At 39.6% G+C, this 14,547-nt stretch overlaps 1 protein-coding gene across 2 annotated transcripts in view; it reads left to right on the forward strand.

Annotated features, from left to right (window-relative positions):
* api5 (apoptosis inhibitor 5) overlaps window positions 1-7,094 on the forward strand; it is a 22,957-nt gene extending 15,863 nt beyond the window's left edge. The window contains exons 13-15 of one of the 2 annotated variants that reach the window (XM_061774117.1): window positions 2,742-2,827; window positions 2,907-3,049; window positions 6,412-7,094. In XM_061774117.1, coding sequence (XP_061630101.1) covers window positions 2,742-2,827; window positions 2,907-3,049; window positions 6,412-6,491 — 309 coding nt within the window. In that variant the 3' untranslated portion in view covers window positions 6,492-7,094. The remainder of the gene's footprint in view (window positions 1-2,741; window positions 2,828-2,906; window positions 3,050-6,411) is intronic. The other variant, XM_061774118.1, reaches the window with a different exon arrangement.
* The last annotated feature ends 7,453 nt before the right edge of the window (window positions 7,095-14,547 follow it).

Consider the following 14,547-nt stretch of genomic DNA (forward strand, 5'->3'; position numbering starts at 1 on the left):
GCCTTGGCTCCATAAAGGTTGGAAATCACTAGTCTAAAACCACGATTCTCAAAGTGTGGTACGAATACCTCTAGTGGTACGCGGGCACCCTCGAGTGGTATTTGAAAGAATCACTGAATAATATACAAACTAAATTTCTAACATTTAAAATATGAAATGCATATGGATAGTAAGTGAATTTATCTTAGGTCACAAGTTCACTGTTGAGTCATTTGAAGGGTGTTGCTAATAGTGGAAAGCGAAAATGTGAGGGATTGACACAACCACCCCCACAAAAAACTTGCCGGTATTCATAATTTAAACAGTAACTATAGCACAAACTGTGATCCCTAAACAATCATTTCATACTCATCTTACAACATTACCCTTAACAATTAGTTTACTGAACCCTTGAGCTTTTTAATTGCCACTCAAAAACATACACAGTGGTGTGAAAGTGTTTTGCCCCTTCCTTTCTTAATTTTTTTCATGTTTGTCACACTTAAATGTTTCCCATCATCAAACACATATAAATATGTGTGTATATATGTATGTATGTGCATATAAAAGGATAAGGGGTATGGGAAATGTGTGTGTATACAGTGGGTACGCAAAGTATTCAGACCCCCTTATATTTTTCTCTGTTATATTTCAACCATTTGCTAAAATCATTTGTAAAAAAAATTTCCTCACGAATTTACACATAGCACCCCATATTGACAGAAAAAGAAACGGAATTGTTGCATTTTTTGCAGATTTATTAAAAAAGAAAAACTGAAATATCACACAGCCATAAGTATTCAGACGCTTTGCTGTAACACATGTATTTAACTCTGGTGGTGTCCATTTCTTCTGATCATCCTTGAGATGGTTCTTGACCTTCATTGGAGTCCAGCTGTGTTTGATTATACGGATTGGACTTGATTAGGAAAGCCACACACCTGTCTATTTAAGACCTTACAGCTCACAGTGCATGTCAGAGCAAATGAGAATCATGAGGTCAAAGGAACTGCCTGAAGAGCTCAGAGACAGAATTCTGGCAAGGCACAGATCTGGCCAAGGCTACAAAAAAAATTCTGCTGCACTTAGGGTTTCTAAGAGCACAGTAGCCTCCATGACGTTTGGGACGACCAAAACCCTTCCTGGAGTTGGCTGTCCGGCCAAACTGAGCAATCGGGGATGAAGAGAGGTAAAGAAAAATCCAATGATCATTGTGGCTGAGCTCCAGAGATGCAGATGGGAGAAAGTTCTAGAAAGTCGTCAATCACTACAGGCCTCCACCAGTCGGGGCTTTATGGGAAAGTGGCCCGACGGAAGCCTCTCCTCAGTGCAAGACGCATGGAGTTTGCTAAAAAACACCTGAAGGGCTCCAAGATGGTGAGAAATAAGATTATCTGGTCTGATGAGACAAAGAGAACTTTTTGGCCTTAATTCTAAGCGGTATGTGTGGAGAAAACCAGGCAGTGCTCATCACCTGTCCAATACAGTCCCAACAGTGAAGCATGTTGGTGGCAGCATCATGCTGTGGGGTTGTTTTTCAGCTGCAGCGAAAGGATGACTGTTTGCAATCAAAGGAAAGATGAATGCGACCAAGTACAGGGATATCCTGGACGAAAACATCCAGAATGCTCAGGACCTCAGACTGGGCCGAAAGTTCACCTTCCAATAAGACAATGACCCTAAGCACACAGCTAAAATAACAAAGGAGTGGCTTCAGAACAACTCCGTGACTGTTCTTGAATGGCCCAGCCAGACCCCAGACTTAAACCCAATTGAGCATCTCTGGAGAGACCTTAAAATGGCTGTCCACCAACGTTCACCATCCAACCTGACAAAACTGGAGAGGATCTCCAAGGAGGAATGGCAGATGATCCCCAAATCCAGGTGTGAAAAGCATCATTCCCAAAAAGATTCATGGCTGTATTAGCTCAAAATGGTGCTTCTACTGGGGCAGCCGTGGCCCAAGGGTTAAGATCATCGCCTGCCACCGTGGGGGACCTTGGTTACCCGACTGGACCATCCGCCAACATCCCCCGGACTCACGGCTGTGGTGTTCTTGAGCAAGACACCGATACCCCGAAATGCTCCCCGGGCGCTTCAGATGCCCCCTGCTCCAGTGTGTTCCACTAACATGTGTATGTGTTCACTGTGATGGGTTAAATGCAGAGAACAAATTTCGTGTGCATGCATGCATGTTCATCACAATAAAAGGTGATTCTTTTTCTTCTTACTAAATACTGAGCAAAGGGTCTGAATACTTATAGCTGTGTGATATTTCAGTTTTTCTTTTTGAATAAATCTGCAAAAATTTCAACAATTGTTTTTTTCTGTCAATATTGGGTGCTATGTGTACATTAATGAGGAAAAAAATGAACTTAAATGATTTTAGCAAATGGCTGCAATATAACTGAAAATGTTAAGGGGGTCTGAATACGTTCTGTACCCACTATATATACACATAAAACAAACCAGGCTAAACTTAGCTCCTCCGTGACAGCAAGTACTACCTTCCCGTTAGCTAGGGCTCTTGTGCCATGTTGTAGCATCTCAGGGTGTTACAGAAAGCACGCAAAAACTGAGTGAGTGAGTTTTCTTGGAAAAAGTTGAGGTTCAACAGAGAAAAACGCCAATGGGTGAATTGGTAATTAGCGAACCATGAATGAATGGCCGTGCCTAAGGGCGTATAATGCTAAAACAAGTTTTTATACAATTTAATAATGATTTGAAGTAAATTTATTTCTTCATATAATTTTGTGTCGCAGGATCTATTCCATAACCCTCCGTCATTCAAGAGCGCTGTCACTCTGTCCTGGAAGCCCGTCCAGAAGGCCGAGGCGGCAGCCGTGGTGTACGTTTGACACTTCGAGACACAGCTGCTGGCAAAATATCCTTACATAGCTGATCATCACTCTCTATTTACCCCGCAGTCTTAAGCGTCCGTCTGCCGAGGATGCTAACTCGGGCGCCAGCCTGAAGAAGCAGGTGGCCCCGCAGCCTCGACGTGACGCGCGCCAGATCTACAACCCACCCAGTGGCAAATACAGTGCATCTCTCGGGAACTTTAACTACGGTGAGAACACAAGCACAGTCCAATCATGGCACACATCAACCTATTACTAATAATGTATTGAAGTGCTCTTTATTAGTTTTTGTATGGTATATGTCGATGTTATAGCTGTACATTAAGGGTGTAACGATTCGTTTTAATGATTCGCATCATGATTCTTGTTTGCCGTTTCAATTCAAGGGCGATATTTGTTCATTTAGAACTATACAATGAAAAAACATTCAATGGCTTGAACTCTTCAGTAACTTTTTAGCCAAAAATTCAAAGTGTGAGTGTGAAATAAATACCTGGATACTGTACAGTGCAGGTGAAATTTCTTAGATTCCTGTTGTTTCTTGTAAGGGAATACGGTAAAATTAATTATGGTCATTGAATATGAAGATTTTCCTGATCTACTTCTATTGCTTGGCAATGAAATAAATGAGGAAACAGTAAATTATTTGTTTATTATTTCAGCTATGATTTCACTGGTTCTGACATTTTTTTTCTTCCAAAAGAGATGTTAAATTAGTGTTAGAAGTAAGAGGGCGTCCTTGGAAAAATGTCTCCATTTTGGCGGGACCCAAAAAGTTTGAGAATCCCATTTCTAAACAGTCAAATACTAATTGCTGGAAACAAAACACTGTGAGTTTTCCATGACGAAAAGCTTTTTGGAATACTGTTAATAATACAGGTAGTAAACAAACGTGAGGCTTGAAAGCAGGGTCCAGTAGTTGACTTTTGCTCATTCTCCTCTTTTGTCCGACAAAGTTCCCCCTCGTACTCTGCTAACGTTCTTTCAAAAGCAAGTATTTCTTTGACGACCGCACTTAGTCGCACATTCAGCAATGCTCTCAGCACTTCTACTTGACACATTTTCACACATTATTCACAACACTTTATACTCAAACTTGACCTCTGCTTAGCGATGTGTTGATCACAAACTCTGTTGATCTTTATGTTAGCGGCTAGCAAGCAAAGCTAAGCTCACTTGAAAGGCTTCAACGTGCACCAAGGCGTGTCACACACGCACGCATCCATATCGTCTGCCATGTGAAAATCAAATACATTATTTCTTAGTATCAATACTATTGATCAATTGGTTACCTTTTAAATCAATATATTTCCTCCCGAAGGCCAACTTGCTGAGCGCAGACCGATGTCTTTGGATCGGGGAATATAAATCGATACATCGGTGTAGTGCGGTTTAAGGCAAAACTCTCTATTTGTGGGTCAATCTACGTTCCTATTCTCACCTACGGTCAGGAGCTGTGGGTTGTAATGAAAGAACAAGATCACGGATACAGGCGGCCGAAATTAGATTCTTCCACAGGATGTCCAGTCTCTCCCTTAGAGATAGGGTGAGAAGCTCGGTCATCCAGGTTGGGCTTGGAGTCAAGCCACTGCTCCTCTGCATTAAGAGGAGCTAGATGAGGTGACCCGGGCATCTGGTTAGGATGCCCCCTGGACACCTCCTTGGTCAGGTGTTCCGGGCACGTCCCACCGGGAGGAGGCCCCGGGGATGACCCAGGACATGCTAGACAGATTACGTCTCCTGGCTGGCCTGGGAACGCCTTGGGATCCTCCCCGGTAGAGCTGAACAAAGTGGCTGGAGAGAGGGAAGTCCAGGCTTCTCTGCTTAAGCCACTGTCACTGCGACCTGACCCCCGGCTAAGCGGGTGAAAATGAATGGATGGATGGACATTGATGTAATAAATGAATCGTTACGCCCCTCCTGTACATGATTTTACTAAATTTGGGTCCTGATGAGCAATCAGGTTGGCTCTAGATTAGTATATAATTAACAACAAATAATATTTTCATAGTAGTGTGGTAAATTATGGCACACAAAAACTTCACTTAATTGGTCCAAGGCCCGCCCCAGCTACACAACATGGCGTTTAATATACAGTGGAACCTCAATAGAACGGACAGATAGGTGGGTGGGGGTGTCATCCGATATAGCCGGTTGTCAACTACATTGAAGCTTTTTTTTGAGGCCATATGCACCCAAAGTACAACAAAATGCCAATTTTTTTTTTTTGTGGCCTAAAACATCCAGTGCTGTAATTGCAAATACATATTTTTTTTAAAAAGATTGAAAATGTCTGAAAAGTTTCACATTTTATCCAAACTTACCAAGCCGGTGTGCTTGGTCATGGTGACACTGTTGACGTACAGTACTCACCATAGGTGAGTTGCTTTCATGAGGTGCGAGGAATTGGCGTGCTACCTAGTTCCAAATATGTTGCCAAAGGGGAATGGCTTGACAAATAAAACTGTTACTGTACCAAAAATAGCATGTTCCAGACTCCATAGACTTGTTTTGTATTCCTCAGAGCCATGCCGCTCTCTCTTGCTCTATGCACAATAGATGATCGAACCATCATCACAGGGCTGTCACTGCCCACATTCAACGTGGCACGGGATGCACGTCTTTTGGAACTGGATCTAGTAATATTGTATTTCTGTGACCCGGATATACGTCCGTCCCAGTCTCTGCCTGCATTGCGCCACAGTCCCGGTAAACAACAGCGGGCAAGTCTGGAACAGAATTTAACGCCATTTTAAGTGACAAATGGAATGTGTTTTTGGACACATTGTTTAGTCCCGACGGTCCGTTTTATCAGATATGTCATATCGGGTTCTGTTTTATTGAGGTTACACTGTAGTTACTTTATCCTTTAATATTGTTACAGTTAGTAAATAACTGAAAAGAATGTTATTTGCAAATTGATTGTTTTTATTTCCCATGGAAGCTTTAAATGGATGCAAAAAACTTTAAAAATCTAAATTAGGTAAAGGGTAAATTAATATTTTTTGAATTTTATTGAATTAAAATTAAAAGCACCCATGGGATTTCCTGATATATTAAAAAAAGGAAATACTCTGATAGATATATTTTTTTCTTTTAAACTTGATTTGTTTTTTTTTTTAAATTAGAAATAAACAAAACGCACACACACAAAAAATCCATGGCTTCTGTTTCCCCCAATTTGTTTTAATTCTTGGGTCTCATCAGTTATAAAGAATTACAAAAGTAATAACAAAATCATCCTTGGGTTGCTTTTTTTCAATAAAAAAAGATCGTCCCTTGTTCATCATTTCACAATAAAAATGGTGAAGGATAAAACCATGTGTTTCCAGGACTTTGTCTGATATCAAATAGATCTGAAATATGTAGCTTATTTGTTAAATGGGGCAAATCATATATAAAAAAACGCTTGTAATAAATAAAGCTAAAACTGTGTAAAGCATGTTTTGATATCAGTTCGTATGTACAGTCACACTCTAAATGATTCAAACCTTTTAAATTGGATTGATTTTGTGGGAATTGTATGGGCCATTGTTAACGTTGTGGTCTCCACCACCAATGTCACCTCCAGAGCAGCGCGGCGGCTTCAGGGGCGGACGGGGACGGGGCTTCGGCACCAGAGGCAACAGAAGCCGAGGGCGGATCTACTGAGGCGGGTCATGAGGGGTGTTGGGAGCGGTTGGTGGGGGTCGCTTGTCACTCACTGAACTGCATCATGTCGGGATCTTTACCCGCATCCAAAACGGACTATGTACCACCACTACTGTCCCACTTCCTTGTTTTATTTTTTGTCTCCAATTGGTCTCCATATTTTTCATACGCCCCTCCCCAAACACACACACACACACACACACACACACACAGGTGATCTCTTCTTCCGAATGGACTTTTCTATTCAGACCAATTTGAACCCGTCAAGAAGCCAAGGCCCGTAGCTCCTCTCCCTTGTTGTTTTTTCAATGACGTGTATCCGTGTGGAACAAAAATACTGCCGAGTTGTGACACACAAATAGTTTTGGTCCTGTTGGGTGTTTTTCAAAAGAAAAAAGTATTAAAAAAAAGGTCCTCTTTTTAGTTTGCAGCATAATGTTGGAATGCATTTGTTTTAACCTTTGTATTTAATCTTGGTTTTTTTTGTTTTTTTTTTATATATAAATTGTTATTGGTAGAGCTTCAGTTTGAATTGGCAGACTATTACAACTTTGTATGAATCGATGATGTTGTCAGATTTTTATCATAAACTTGAATGGAAGTATGAACAATGGCTGTCATGTCTTCATGGAGCATAATACACTTACACAAACACACACACCAATAACTTGCTTTTTCTTCTGGTTTTTCTTTTTGCCACCTTAGGGTAATGACCTGCCGCCGACTGTTGTTGCGATGGTAAACTTGTCTCGGCCACTGTTAACTTCCCATCTCCTTTGTAGAATCAGGTCACTGTTAAAATGTGTTAATAAAATAATTCTGCACAGACAGAAGGATGGAGAGAGAGAGAGAGACTGAGCCTGGCACCTGCTTAAAGATGGGAAAAGTTCAGAAAATGACCGATAAAGGAAGAGAACATTTTCAAATAATGCCCCCCCCCCAAAAAAAAAAAAATTCAAATGGAACGGTCAGTCCTTCCCACTGGGAGCACGTATTAGAAGTGCATATACGTGAAACGTCACTGAGACAAAACAATAGGTTTTGAACAAATATCACCCCTAAAACTGTTCAATTAAGATTTAAATTAAAATATGCAAATTTGTTTGACTTGTCAAGATGCTTAACAGAAAAGGGGAAAAACAAACTTTTTTCTTCAATTTTATGAAGTTAATTAAGCACATGATTTGAACGTATAATTTTCACTTATTTGCTTTCTCTTATTTTGAAATGCAGCTGTAGTTTGATTTAGTAAATGCGAGAACATTTCACAGTTGTACTCATTGGTTTGATTATCCAGGCAGAACCATTCTATAACGAAAACATGAAAGATCAGGCGAGCAATGAAGTTTATTTTTAATGGCATTCAAATTAAACTATGTTATTTCAGCAACGCTCTCACTAGTATTTCAGCTGGGGGTTGGGGGAGATGCATCGCCATCTGGTGGACATTAAATATATCGCATCAAAAATGTTTTCATTGATTTTCAACAAGACTGTACAGCTTTGTCAGTGTTTGTGAATTTGCCAATTTAAGAAACTACAATTCTACGATGCATTGTTTTATCTATGTAACTGAAATACAGTAAGTTATTGAAATAACCAGAAACGAGTCTGTATAGGCTACCGTAGATTGACGTTTTTTGTCAGTATTGATATCAAATGCTGACGTGTCGATACCGTGCTGTGAGCGATCAGATTACAATAATATTTAGTTCCAGTCAATCCCTGTGCATGATGAATGATGATGCATTAGAAGCGGAGTTGTGCAGCAATTGTACGTTCTTAATGACATAACCATTCCAATTCTGAAAATAACCTCAATTGTGTTAAGAATTAATTGTGAGTGGCTGCTGATACATTGGCGCGTGGAAAAAAAATTTCTACAACCATGTGCATGTGTTTTTTTGTCTGTCTTTGGATTGCGTCTAAGACCAAAGGAGCAAAATATATTGTAAAAAAAAAAAAATTGTTGTGACAGTCTCTCCCCTGTAGGGGGCGATCCAGACCAGGGTTTTCTCTCCTGCCAGCGCAACAACCAGTTCTATTTTTAGCCCTGTTGAACGTTTAAAGCTTCATTCTTTCTTTGTCTTGCATGCACAGAAAACTCTGCACAGAGGTATTAATAATGTTTTCTAAATGAAAATAAAATCACTGTCTGCATCATTAGGTGCTCCTCCACAACCTTAAGGTCATACCTTTTTACTTTCTTTCTGCAAAGGTGTCGTTCCACTCAAAATAAGTTTTTATCATGATTGATGGATTATATCTTGAAATACACCAGATGGCGATATTGTCTTCCCTTATTCAAAGCATGCAGCAAAATATCGCACATTTTACTCAAATTCTGCAATTGCTGCCTTGCCACTGGAAAAAATAAACATGTCATGATTGTTGGGTTATAGCTTGGAAAAAAAAAACATCAGGTGGTTCTTATTCGAAGCATACAGCAATTACTTTTGATACTGACATAAGCAAAAAAAAAAAAAAAAAAAAAAAAAGCTCAGGTTGATGCAATGCAAGCTACAACCACAATGATAAACAAATTGTTCCATTAACTCGCTAAAATTGAAAGATAACAATCTCGAGCCTCGCAATGGATCTCATTGGATTATGTTTCTAACGAAGTGGCCAGTGAGAATTACACACGTCCGTTATTTAGCAGTTTGTCTTGGTAAGCAGCTCAGAAGGACCATCATACTTGGTTTGTTCAAGGTCCGCCTCGAAGTTCTCTCCTTTGGCCAGCAGGAGGTGGTAAGCGACCATGGGAAAATAACTCTCTCGCTCTCTCTCTCTCTCGCTCTCTCTCTCTCTCTCTCTCTCTCTCTCTCTCTCTCTCTCTGGTGGATTGATCGTGACCAGGTATTTCCCAAAAGCACACACAAAGACTGCAGAACTGAAAACAATGCAGTGGTACAGGAGTAAGCGGGGGTAGAGAGGGGATCGAAAGTATCTGGGCACATAACACCCATGCTCATAACTGTCTCTACCATGTTTGACACGTGATGATGTATGCTTTGGATCACAAACTGTTCCTCTCCTTTCCCATAGTTGTTTTCTCGTCCCACTTAGAGAGTACGTCAGTTTTTACGACTTGAAGGTATTTGGACACTAACAACCATACTACTTCCCCCAACACGCGATGTGGTATGCTTTGGATCTTGTCTTTTTACATGCTTTTCTATTGCCATGTATGTCTAATTTAGGCAGAGTTCCCCCATTTTGGGGGCTCAGAAATATGCTGTCATAAAAAAAAAATAATAATAAAGCTGTGTTCTGTTTGTCTTTTCCCATCAGATCCTTCATATAACTCACGGCCAAACGCACGAGGTCGTCCGCTCAAATGGAACCATGTCATTAGGAAATATCTACAATGGACAGGTAACATCACTTCTTCTCACCAAGAGTCATATAGTGTTACCATGGCAACCACTTAAATAAAACTCAGGTAGGCCTACCTCAGTCAATTTTCCCAAAATTAGAGTGGAACAAAGTAAAATGTCATATTTTTTAGTTAATGCGATGTGTGCATAAAATCCATTATAATAAATTAAAAATGAAATAAATGCAATAAATTGAAATTAATTGCTTATAATAAAATTAAAATGTAATATTTCTAGTAAATGCAGAATGGGTGTAAAATCTATTGTCTTGCTTAAAATATCCATCCATCCATTTTCCGTACCGCTTATCCTCACTAGGGTAGCGGGCGTGCTGGAGCATATCCCAGCTATCTTCGGGCGAGAGGCGGGGTACACCCTGAACTGGTTGCCAGCCAATCGCAGGGCACACAGAAACAAACAACCATTTGCACTCACATTCACACCTACGGGCAATTTAGACTCTTCAATCAACATACCACGCATGTTTTTGGGATGTGGGAGGAAACTGGAGTACCCGGAGAAAACCCACACGGGCACGGGGGAGAACATGCAAACGCCACACAGGCGAGCCCGGGATTTGATCCCCGGTCCTCAGAACTGTGAGACAGATGTGCTAACCAGTCATTCACCGTGCCGCCTACTTGAAATATAAAATAAAAAAATATATATTTCTTTTCTTGAAACGAGAGTTTAACACCTGATTCTTGAGACAAAGACGCAAAGAGGTGAATGTGCTAGAACCGAATTTGCGCTCTTTCCAAATTCTGCCACTACTGAAATTCCTCTCTAGAAGTTGGCGTTGGAGCACGTGCATTAGAGACCTGTAAAATGGCTATAAAAAGAATCAACTGCGTCAGCAATGCACTTTTTTTTTATTTTGGCATCAACGAGAGTAGGGACATAATTATGCTTCAGTTTGATTTAATATTTTCCTCTAAATTTAATTAGTACGTAATTTCTAACGTTTTTTGAAGGTCAAGCAAAGGCTACTGAGAGTTTCTCAGGAGCTCTCCTCGGTTCTGAACTACTCTGTCCTAATGGGAACTGTCACTGGTTCTGAAATAAAATCCTCAACAGTCCTTGTTTTTAAAGGTTACTTTTAGCATTAAAGTAGATCCCCACATATGCTGGGTGGCTACTTCATTAGGTACACCCGCACTATCAGTTTTGATTGACATTCCAATCCTAGTATTCATGTAATAATAGCTGTATGAGTGTGGTTGTAGTTTGCTTTGCGCGCACACACACACACACACACACACACACATTTGAATTACCCCTTTGAGTTACTGTTAAGTGCCTCAGTGTAACACGTGGACCTCAATTAATAGAAGAAAAACTAAAATAACTCTCACTTGACAAAAGTAATAATAGATGAAAAAAAAAAATACTGAAACCCCGAATGAAAATGATGATACCCTCGGCTTAATATTTTATTGCACAAGCTGTCGAGGGAATCACTGCAATGAAACAATTTCTGTAACTCAGTGAGACTTTTGGCATGTCTCGACAGGTATTTTGGCCAACTGTTCATCAGCTAAGTGCTTAAACCTAAAATTTGAAGGGTTTCTTCTCCAGACTGTACATTTCACAGATGTCCAATAGTATAAACATCAGGACACTTCAGAGTGGTCCTATGTTTTGTTCTCAGCCATTCTTGTTTTTATATGATGTGTGTGTTTATGTCCTTATCCTGTTGGAAGACCCATGACCTGCAGCTCCGACCAAGCTTTCTGACACTGGGATGCACATTTCATTCCAGCATGGATTTGTATATAGATTGATAGTTTTGATATTTCAAATGTGCAACTGTGCTGGATTAAGCAACGCAGCCCCAGAACATAAGTGGGCCTGCTATTTGTCTCACATTAGGTAAAGTGTTCTTTTCTTTTAACACATGGCAGGGGCGAAACTGTTTAAGAAAGAAAGAAAAAAAAAAAAACCACAATTGTCACAAGAACATTGTAATGAAATGGTTGAAATGCGTATTATCAAAATATGCATGTCAGCAAATTCCAGTCTAATCAGCTTCGTTATTTCAGCGATGATGATTGGTTCAGGGTACAAATAATTTTGCCTGAATTTAAATGAGTAATTTGTTCTGACATAAATACTGTTGACATCTGTGAAAGAAGCTCAAACATACAAAAGGCACTCGTTTTTGTATTGTTTATTGAAAATTTAATTGAAATGTAAAGTGGATGAAATTCCCAGGGTAAAACCTACATTAACTGAGAATATTTGTGGTACCTTCTTTGATTTGGAATGTAGGGCCATAAGTCAGTGATACACCTCGACGTGTGAACCATCTTTTTCGTAGCTATGCCTGACCAACATTTCAGGAGTCACTTAAGCACATGCGTTTCTGATGCGTTCTTCGTGTTGGGAGATGACATGTTCCATAGACTTTCGACTTGATGATGTAGCCCTACAAGAAAAAAAAATCAAATGGTGTGAGATCATGCGAACGGGGAACCCATTCCGCGGGACCACGACAACCCGTCCACCGATCCCGAAACTGCTCATCCGGGAATGCACGAATGCTGCATGTTAGCTACAGGTGACAGTTTGGTGAAAGGAAATACCTGAAGCAAGTCATTATCCAACAAGATGGCGCTCCAACACGTTATTCACGTGAGGTTCGTGCGCTACTGGATGAGCAGTTCCTGGATCGGTGGATTGAATTTTCAGTACATTTTAGAATAACCTTTTACTTTTGTCAGTTGTAGTGATTGTAGCTTTTTCCCAAAAACGGAGGGGTACCAACAATATTGTCCTCGTGTGTAATGTGTAAAGTTATTCTTCTTCCTCCTCTTGTTATTGTAGTTCATGTTCTTCCGCCTTTTCTTCATATTCCTCTTCTTTCTCCTTTTCTTCATCTTTTGTTCTTTCCTCTTCATCTTTCTTTTGTTCCTCTTGTTTCTTCTGCTTACTTTTTTTAGTCTCGTCAATCTTATTCTTAATTTACCTCTTTTTCTTTTTACTCTTGCTCCACTTCTCTTTGCTCTTCCTCCATTTTCTTTCTCCTCTTAATCTTATTCCATCTTTCTCCTTTTCTTCCTCTTCTTTCTCACATTCATCCTCTTCTTCTTTCCTCTTCTTAATTTGAATCTTGTTCTTTCTCCGTGTCCTGTTCTTCATAGTATTAATGTTAGAGTTAGTATTATTAGTATACCCAATCATTATAAACCCAAGTATGTATTCCTGTATGTATGGATATGCATGAAAAGCCGTCCGCCCCCTCATGCGCAATGCTGGGAATAGTAACAGTGCGGCGAGGCTGCGCTAAATATAGCAGCCAGTGAGTGTTAACATGTCAACTTCAGTGGGAGTGCGGAGGAGCGCTTACTGCTGCACGTGTGTATATAGTGTGTGTGTGTGTGTGTGTGCGCGCGTGTGCGTGCATATAAACCTACATCCACACATGGACTGTCGCTATGAAAAGTAATCATCTCAAACACATGCGTTGTTAGACAAGACGGCCACGTATGCAACGCAAACCAAAACCGTGACGTCATATTTCTAGTTAAAGCAGAGCGCCGTTGAATCTATCCATTGTCTTGCTTAGAATAAAATGTAAAAAAAATTACAATTTTGAAGTTAATTCAAAGCACGCATAAGGTTTATTGATTTAAAATGAAATTAAAAATTACATATTTTTTCTAGTTAATGCAGGGTGCACATAAAATCTATTCATTATCTTGCTCATAAATAAAACATTTTTTTCCAATGCTGTCATTTTTCTAGTTAATGCAGTACGCACATGGAATCTACCGATTGTCTTGCTCATAATTTCTTTCTTCTTTTTTTTAAATATTTTATTTAATTGGTTATTTTTATAAATACAAAATGTATCTATTTATTTACCCATCCCTTTTCTATACAACTTTACCAGTTCAGGGAGACAGGAAGCTGGAGCCTATCCCTGCTGACTTGGGGTGAAAGGCAGACTACTAGACTTAAAAAAATAAATAAAAATAATAATAAAATAAATAAAAATAAAAAAAAGTTAATTCAATTGAAATCACTTCACACAAATCCAATATAAATTATCAAAATTAGAGCTCACATAAAGAAAACTTCATCAATTGATAATCTTGCTTGGCTGTAGTAAAAAAAAAAAAATAATAAAAAATCCTAAATGACATCCACATGGCATTTTGTGGCTTTTATTTTTTGGTCCTGATAGCCACCTCCACTGTTGCATTGATGACGACTAAATCAGAGTGGAAGAACGATCTTGACAAGGTGGTGGTGGTGGGCAAAGGAGGAGTAGGAAGGTCTATTTTTATCCCGGCTGTCTCTCGGAAATAGAACGCGGGCTTTAAAAAAAAAAAAAAAAAAAAAAAAAAAGCAGCTTAGTTAGGGCTCCATTGAGTACGCTTGTGCAGCAAATCCTGCGCTTATTTGATTGAAGGAGACTTTAAACATGCATCCCACCCATCCCACCCGAGGTGTGTTATATAATGGAGCATGTGAATGTTAGGAGCGAGGGAGAAAGACAAAGGAGGAGTGGGTTGTCTTTCCTTCTTTTCTTTCCTTTTTTTAATGCACAGATTTTTTTAATGCACAGATCTCCTAAAACTCCTCGCAAAACCGTTTCCACTTCAAATCAAATGGAAATAAAAATCCATATAAATTGTATTACAATATCTGATCTTAAATACAATGGAATT

Source organism: Phyllopteryx taeniolatus, chromosome 5 (genome assembly GCF_024500385.1).
Source record: "Phyllopteryx taeniolatus isolate TA_2022b chromosome 5, UOR_Ptae_1.2, whole genome shotgun sequence".
In the NCBI taxonomy this organism is placed as follows: Eukaryota; Metazoa; Chordata; class Actinopteri; order Syngnathiformes; family Syngnathidae; genus Phyllopteryx; species Phyllopteryx taeniolatus.